General features: G+C 37.7%; 1 protein-coding gene across 6 annotated transcripts in view; it reads left to right on the plus strand.

The window, feature by feature from the left end:
* Positions 1-5,792, plus strand: part of LOC115633471 — a 48,443-nt gene extending 42,651 nt beyond the window's left edge. For 3 of the 6 annotated variants that reach the window (XM_030530931.1, XM_030530934.1, XM_030530933.1), the window contains 3 exons: positions 4,116-5,107; positions 5,189-5,559; positions 5,624-5,792. In XM_030530931.1, coding sequence (XP_030386791.1) covers positions 4,116-5,107; positions 5,189-5,479 — 1,283 coding nt within the window. In that variant the 3' untranslated portion in view covers positions 5,480-5,559; positions 5,624-5,792. Of the gene's footprint in view, positions 1-3,323; positions 5,108-5,188; positions 5,560-5,623 lie in introns of all 6 variants that reach the window. The other 3 variants (XM_030530930.1, XM_030530932.1, XM_030530929.1) reach the window with 2 other exon arrangements.
* The last annotated feature ends 2,588 nt before the right edge of the window (positions 5,793-8,380 follow it).

Below are 8,380 nucleotides of genomic sequence, written 5' to 3' on the forward strand. Positions count from 1 at the left end.
CATATACTCATTCGCGTCGTAACATTCTCCCCCCTAAATTGCGACCATTAGCAATTTACGAACTTATTACGCATGGTGCGTGAATATGGCTTATCAATTGAATTTTTTGTGCTTAGATGTGCCCTGGATGGTCAATTAATGTAACATGCAGGTGCACTTAACTGCTGGCTCTGTTTATTTTTTCGCAATTTACGCAACCTATTTTGCTATGCATGGAGCAAATATAGACATTGTCAATTGCATTTGATTCTAATAACTTGCCTACCACAGTTTTCTGAAGCAAAATATGCATGTCAGCAGTTGTTTTCTGTAAGACTGCCTTGAATATTTCGTTTAATGCAGTAAAGTTGGTCACTATGACCGGCCGTTGAGGCGAAGTCGAGATCAACTTTTGCAAGCGCGAAGTGCGTTTAGACCAGTTGAATGTGTCGATTTGTGGCGACCGGTAGTGCCGTATAGGCAACACTGTTGCTGGTCAAGTACGTTGCTGACCTACTAATATTACGGTAGTGATTAGTATGCGTACATCGCAAATGCTATCGCTATATGTATTTTGGGAGCGTTGCGTCAGCATTTAGCCGGCGGTTGGTATTGTGCGTTTGTACTTAACTATTCCAGAAAAAAATTCTTTGAAGCTTGCTCTTCTACTATACTACTTCTTAATGTAGTTTGCTTCTGAGTATCTGCTCACCTTTCTTATGGTGAGTGTTTAGAAAAAGTAAAATGCTATATATGTATAGGTGTCATTGTGTTAAATCTTTGCTTACTTATATTAATTCCGGTAGCTGATGCGGGTTGGTTGTCGTCTCTCAGTCTGGCACGGGCTACAGATCTGATGGTTGCGGTGTAGGACAGATAGAAGGCGGTATTGGTATCGCTCAGTGGCTGACGTCGGAGCCACAACATGATGCCGATTGAGATGATCAGGGTTACGTAGATGCCAATGGTGGCGATTACTGCTAAGTGGAACCGGCTTTATGTCGAGTAGTGCATTGCCAGAATGGTGAGTTGTGCTTGCTGCATCAACATGGTAAATTGGGCTGTACTTAGCGTTATTCGTAGTGACTGCTTACTAAACCTTGGTTGCCTTTCACGTTCTGCTTGTCGATGGATGCACAGTCCCAATCTGCCTCCAGTACTTGTAAGGTTAATGTACTGCATTTAGTTTTATTTTTTTTGCGTGGAGTGCGCTGTCTTGTATCGTAACTTGAGTCCAGTGTTCCAAACAGTCCGTTGGTAATGTTTAATGATCTCTTGTTCGGATCTGCGTTGCGTGCATCTTTTTATAGGCGCCTGTGTCGCAGGATATCCATCTCATGGGGCCGGAATTCGAGCAGTGACTGACATAACTGGCCTTGGTGAGAAGTATCATTAAATAGACGCTGTAAAGTTTAAATGCCTTGCTTGACAATCCTCATGTCTTCCCATAACGGTCGCAGGCATTGTAGCTAACGAATTTCCATTGGGAATCTACTGTGGCCATGGGTGGCTTTGCTTGACAGTGTATGCCAGGTGCATCTGACAGCTTAATATCGTTGACTCTGGGAGGCCTGGCTGCGGATAGTAATAAAAACGCCAATAGCAACAGTGCGTTAATCCATCTTGTGGGTGATAAACTTGTTGGTATTGCCGGTTTGACTCCCATGTTGTCGTTTATTATTGGTCGATTTCAGTCATGATTTGTCGGTTTATTGTTGGTCGATTTCGGTCTTGATTTGTCGGCTTTGATGACCAGTCGTCGGCTCCAGGTAGAGCGATCCAAGTTATTTAGGATGCGTGGCTCATAGATTCGTTTAGGGATGGTCGGTGTAGATGTCCGTTTAGGCTTCCTGTAGTACTACCCTGAATGTTCTACTACTGTGACAGTATGCCCGGATTGACCCTTTGTAACAGCCCCAATCCATCCGAGTGCAGTACGTTGTAATATGGGTTGGCCAATTCGTAGTAGTAACTGATGACGCTGCATCAGACGGTGATAAAATTCGGCACCAATCAACAAGTCAATTTTGGTAGACCGGTAGAACTCAGGATCAGCTAACTCCATCCCCATCGGCATTTGTACTTCATCTCTGGTGATCGTCGCCGATGGTTGGATTTCAAGTCTTTCAATAAGCGACTGGATGCAAAGTTGCCTTGGGATCCAGAATCCAGTAATGCTCGCACGATTTTGTGCTAACCATAGCGGCCTACTACTTTGACCTGTGCCGCTGCTAATAAAAGGTATTGGTTCTTAGTTCTAGAAATCGCTGTCCCGCTGTCCTTATGTAGCAATGTATGTGGCTGTTGGCATCGGAAGCACTGTCTGCTTGAGCATTATTGAGTTATATTATATTATTTTTATATTAATATATTATTATTTGAGTTAATAATTCCAAGAATTACAGAAGTTTTGAAAAATCATGAATTGCGGTGGTGAGGCGGGAAGGAACGAAATTCCAATATACACATTTTTTGCGTATTCACATAAAGCATTTGGGACTAAAATTTTGTGTCCCTAGATCTTGTAACATTTTTTATAACATCAGTTGCAATTCTGCGCGATGTCCATAAATTGGACAAAAATTGCATCCTGTTGTGGCGATCTATGTTTTCCCCCTGCAAAATCTAGCATTTCAAATTGAATTCAGAAATTACAAAAATTTAGTTAAATGGCAGTTATAACCATTCACATTTTCAGTAAAAAACAGACCTGCCCAATCGAGGACACAGAATTTTCACCAAGTTTAATTAATACACAGTTATTAGGCACTTATTTGAAACAAGGATTGGGTCTATTATACATATATTTTACCTTTGACTTTCGTTTGACTCACAAAGAAAGACTTAACTCAGCAAAGTGTGATGTTCGAAAAATATAATTTTCTATGTGAGCCAATTGGGAATCTCTGTTGCTTGGTTGTTTTGTAAGCTATGTGAATGTTAGTGTTATAATGTATACATTTAGTAATTTGCTAATTTAATAATATTTACATAGGATATGCAAATTATTTTTGATGCAGATTGTTCAGAAAAACTATAAGGTTAATATTGCATGAAATGTACAAGCGTATACTAGGTTGGCGAAAGATGAAAAATGTAACAGGCGGAAGGAGGCGTGGATGTGTCTCTGTCTGTCCGTATGAACACCTGGATCTCAGAGACTATAAGAACTCTCGCAAACCTAATATACATTTCAAGTACATTCACAAAAAACTATTCTCCACCTTTTCCTGGATTTCTTAAAATTTAAAGTTACGAATTTACGAAATTCTTTCAATATTGTGCTATATGTTGGCTAGGTATAGGGCTGAATATAATTTATTCTCCTTTTTTTCTACTTTTAGATATAATAATGGGAAGCTCGGAAAGTACGCCAAATCATCAAGTAGAAGGGTCTTGCAAAGAGGTGAACTCAAATATTGAAACACAATGTAACCAGCTACGTAAGACTACGTATCGGAATTACAAGGTATCTAAGAATGGAGACAGAAATCATAATGGTCAGCAAAATACATCTAGTGGAGATTTGGAAAGGCCCATCCCGACTCTAAGTAACAGTATTAACTCAAATTTCTTAGATTCACAATTTAAAGTTCTACCCAAAGTGAATGAATCTCTAAATTTAAGAGTTACAGAAAATGGGGCGATTCTGAGCTCTGGAGGAACTATAAGTGGACGTAGATCAAAGCCTATGTACCTAAAAGATAATACCGCTATGCGTCGGTCTAGTGCATTAATACACGCTTCTGAGAAGTCTTCCACAGCTAGATGCTTTTTGAGTCCAACGTTTGCTCGTTCTCAAACGATGATGCATATTAATGTAAATACCAAAGAATTTGATCCAAAAAAACAAAATAATATTTCAAACTTGCATCTTATGAAAAGGCAGACATACTCGGAACCTGAATTGAAAGAAAAGTGTATAAATGATTGTAAAGTAGATACCAGAAATGTCTTGGCATCAATGGGAAAAACAAATAAACAAAATAAATATAACAAAAAGCGTAGAGCCCCTGAAGCGCCTGTGGTAATTAATTCTGGCATGGTATCTGGCATTTCCATTTCAATATGCGATCAGCTTTCATCTAGGCAACGACCACAACTTTATACAAAGAATGCAGACCGAGGAAAGACACATATAACAAAAACAGTCGATAAACTTATTCCAACGCAGAATTCAAACAATATAATCCAGAGAAATACTGCCGAATTGAAGCCAAATAGGAAAATTGAGAACCACCTAAACGACTATGATCCCTCCACATTTCGTCAAGCTAATAGCAGCAGACGAAATTGGACTTTTAATCATTTTCATCCAGAAAAACTGGACAACTGCTCTGCTGTTGATAAGTTAAATAGTTCTTACGATCAATCAATTGAGCCAAATTCGATTCCGAAAATCAAACGCAGGTTTTATTATGGTATGGACGTGCATACCCCAACAACCGAACAAGTGGACGATATAGCACAATTTCAGTCAGTACAGAACTCAAATTTTACCTCCATAGTTAAAAAAAATGTGTATAACGAAGATGAAGCATCATTTTTTCCCCAATGTAAAAGTAATTTTTATAAGTTGATACGGATTGAAGAGAATATCGATGACAACGGGTTACTAGTGCGCATTCGCCCTACTCTTCCCCGTCGCCCACAAGTGGACTTGCTATCATTTAGCCCAGAGCTAGCATGGCACAATCTTTTAGAAATAGATGGACTTACTATAAATAAAAATACATACAATAATTTAAACAAAAATTTGTCGGATATTACACAGTCCAATATAAATAAAGGTATTTTTAACAATTTAAATGAGGAACTTCCAATAAGGCCAAGAAGAATGGTTCAAATATTCAAAATACCGAAATTGTACAATTCAAAAAGATCTGTAGCTCAAGAAAAAGATTTCGGTGATAAAAATGATGAAACCAATCAGGCTCTAACAGCTGAGTATGACTCAAGCTCAGATGAAAGCCGATCTAAAGAATGTGACGGTTTGCTGCTTTTTGGAAAAAAATCACAAGAACTTAGCCGGGATTCCAGCTTCATGTCACCTGTGCGTCTTATTAGTATTTCACTTCCTAAAAATTGCAAAATACACTATGACAGAGATTGTTTTCAAACAGGCAATGTATGTATTAAATAACAAAATATCCAAGAGTTGATGGTATATTATTCACATTATTTTTAATATTCGATCCTTTTAATAAAGATATGCGACTATGAAAGCCTTCAGAAATCTAACCAAGAGAATTTAGATAATATTTACATAAATAGCTTTGATTACAACAATAATTGGATGTTACATAAAAGCGACCAAAATATGGATGTTCATGGAAATTCTAAAAGACCTATTGAGACACTGGGAAATCTTTCTAAGGAATTACAGACGATTAAAATGCTTAAAGGAGGAAATTACGCTATATATTTACCTGGAAATTCAGAACATTTAACAAGTTCATTACAATATTTTCGTTCTAAACTTGGCGGAACGTATAAATAAAACTATTATCACCGGGTTTTAATAGGCAACGCAATGTCACGCAAAATTTACACGGTGAAGGACAGACCCTACCGACGGTGGTACGATATTAAGATCCAACATTTGTTCTTTGAACTTAATATTTTATTTTTATACATTTAAAAGTTAATTCCAGAAATTCATCACAATGAGGCACAAGAAAGATGCAAAAAAGAATCATCCGCATACTTATTGGAATTGGTGCAGAGAAATCCAAAGAAATGTGAGGTCGGCTAACTAAAAATGTATCTAAACAAGAGAGGAATGCTCTTAACTACCTTGTATTTCCTCCCACAAGAACAAAAAGGTTTCTTAATATATTGTTAAAACATTTTAAAAAAAAATTAATTAAATAATAAATAATATATATAAAGTCGTACAGTTTCAATAGAATACATATACATACATACATCAACATTGTGTCTATGGGTAGCTATTTGTGTAAGTGTAAGCCGTAAAGATTTGAACCATGCACTATGTTTTTTTCCCCCTTATTTTGGAATAAATTCGAAAAAAGAAGTTATGAAAGTCAAAAAAGGAATGGTAGAGTCAAGCGGGTTCAACTCTTAGATCTCCGCAACAGCTGCGGGCAGCGCTTTGGCAGCAAATATATTTATGGCTATAACTTCTTGTTAAAATGGTCTATTATAGTGAAACTTGGCATACGGACACATAATCACTGCAATTTGAGTTCGAAATTCCAGGAATTACGGGAGCTATGGAAGATCACTAATTGCGTGGGGGGGGGGGATGGGGTTGAAGGGGAATTCCAAAAAAACACATTTTCTGCGTATTCACATAAGGCATCTTGGACTTTAAATTTTATGTCCCTAGGTCTTATAGTCTCCGAGATATACATAGGCGATTATACGAATGGCGTAACGGAAAAAAACCCCAAAGGGGAGAAAAATCAACAACAAAAAATTTAACACAAACTCGTATAGCGTACACATAAGGCATATTTGTGCAAAATTTGGTGCCTCTAGTTCTTATAGTTTCTCAGATCCAGGTGTTCATACGGACAGACAGGGGTAGATCGACTCGTTTTGTCATGCTGATCAAGAATATATACTTTACTCTTGTACATTTCATGTATAGTATATATATATATATATATATATATATATATATATATATATATATATATATATATATATATATATATATATATCCTGACTGACTGGCTGATTGGCAATCAACGCACAGCCCAAACGGTAAGAGCTAGGAAGCTGAAATTTGGACACAAGATCCCTCTCACAGTGAAGCACTAAGAAGGGGCCTTTGAAATTTCGAGATCCAAAGAGCGCAACACTGGCTTCAACGTTTGTATGAAAAATGTTAATTTTTAATCCGAAAAACTTAGTTTGTATACTCTCATAAAGAATACAATAAAAACTGTTTATGAAATTTGGACAAAAATTGTCTTTTATGGTGTAGATGGGCACTAAGAAAAAATTCGAACGCCAAAGGGGGGAAAACGGGCTCAAAAGATTGGATGAAAAATCTGCAATTTTAATTTGATTAGTGTTGTGACGCGGCATAAACAGTGCCGGCAATTCAGTGCACCTGTAGGTTACATGAATTGACCATCCAGAGCACATGAAGGTGTATACTAAGCACAAGAAATGCGATTGCGAAGCCATATTCACGCACCATGCGTAATAATAATAAATTGCGAAAGGTCGCAATCTTTGTACACCCATATTGTTTTAGCATAGATAATATTGGGACCATAGTCTGCACGAATTACAGGTGCATTGACACTAGCCAGTCAACATAGGCAATAATAAGCAAGAATAAGACACATATTATTCTGCTACCTCAGTATAAGACCAACAATCAGGTCATAGGGCTGACACCAGCATACTTAAGCTCAAAATATATGCTTGGGCATCATTATGGTGAAACCGCCAACACATAGAAATATTAAATGTACATAAATAGTCATATGCTAGTTTTAAGCATGGTTATGTAAGCCATGATTTGTAAGAATAAAATCAGTATGCAAATTATCAACGAACGGCCTGTTACCGACTACCATGTTGACTACATGCTCCCAAGGATTGCCATCCGGAATCCTTGGTCACTACAAACGTCCTGCGTCGTTTCACTCTAGATAACCAGGACAACCGGTGTTACTCGCACCTACTGGACCTCGAGGTTCCCCTGAAGCAGCAGGGTCACAAGTGCCTTTAATTAAACGGACCACGAGTGTCCACCTAACATCAAGCCGGACCACTAGGGTCCCGACTTGATCAACAGAAGGACAACAAGCGTCCTTTAGCTTAACTCGTCAGGACCGCAATCTTCCTGCCGATTCGCACTACCGCACGTGTGCGAATAAACAATTGGCTTCTATAAAAGAATTCAAAAAACACTGCATAACAACACAATCAACACCCCACAGAAATTGAAGCTCAAGTATCCCATCATAGTCTAGATGAGCACTAATTTTTGGTAAATTCCAGCTCCAAGTGGGGGAAAACGAGCTCAAAAGTTTGTTTGAAGAATCTGCATTTTCTCACTAATCAACTAAAAATTTGGTTTTTATACATTCTATAAAAGAATGCAAAAACAAGTAAAAAAGTTAAAGTCAAATGTCCCGACTTTGAAATACTCTGTAAGAAGAAAATTAAAAAAAAATTTTTTGATCGATTTTACCTCTCTCGGTATTCGAACTCACGTAAAGGATGTATAATTGTACATGTACAAACCAATTGCATATATGTGAATGCCTATGTCTATGCGTGTCCGTGTGAGCATGTTTGCAGTCAACCAAAGCACCAAACAGAGCTTCTTGTTAAATCGGTCTATCATAATAACATGGCATATGGACACATAATCACTAACTGGGGGTATTTGCAAAATTTGAGTTCGAAATTC

Source organism: Scaptodrosophila lebanonensis, unplaced genomic scaffold (genome assembly GCF_003285725.1).
Source record: "Scaptodrosophila lebanonensis strain 11010-0011.00,11010-0021.00 unplaced genomic scaffold, SlebRS2 tig00001423-arrow-arrow-pilon, whole genome shotgun sequence".
Lineage (NCBI taxonomy): Eukaryota > Metazoa > Arthropoda > Insecta > Diptera > Drosophilidae > Scaptodrosophila > Scaptodrosophila lebanonensis.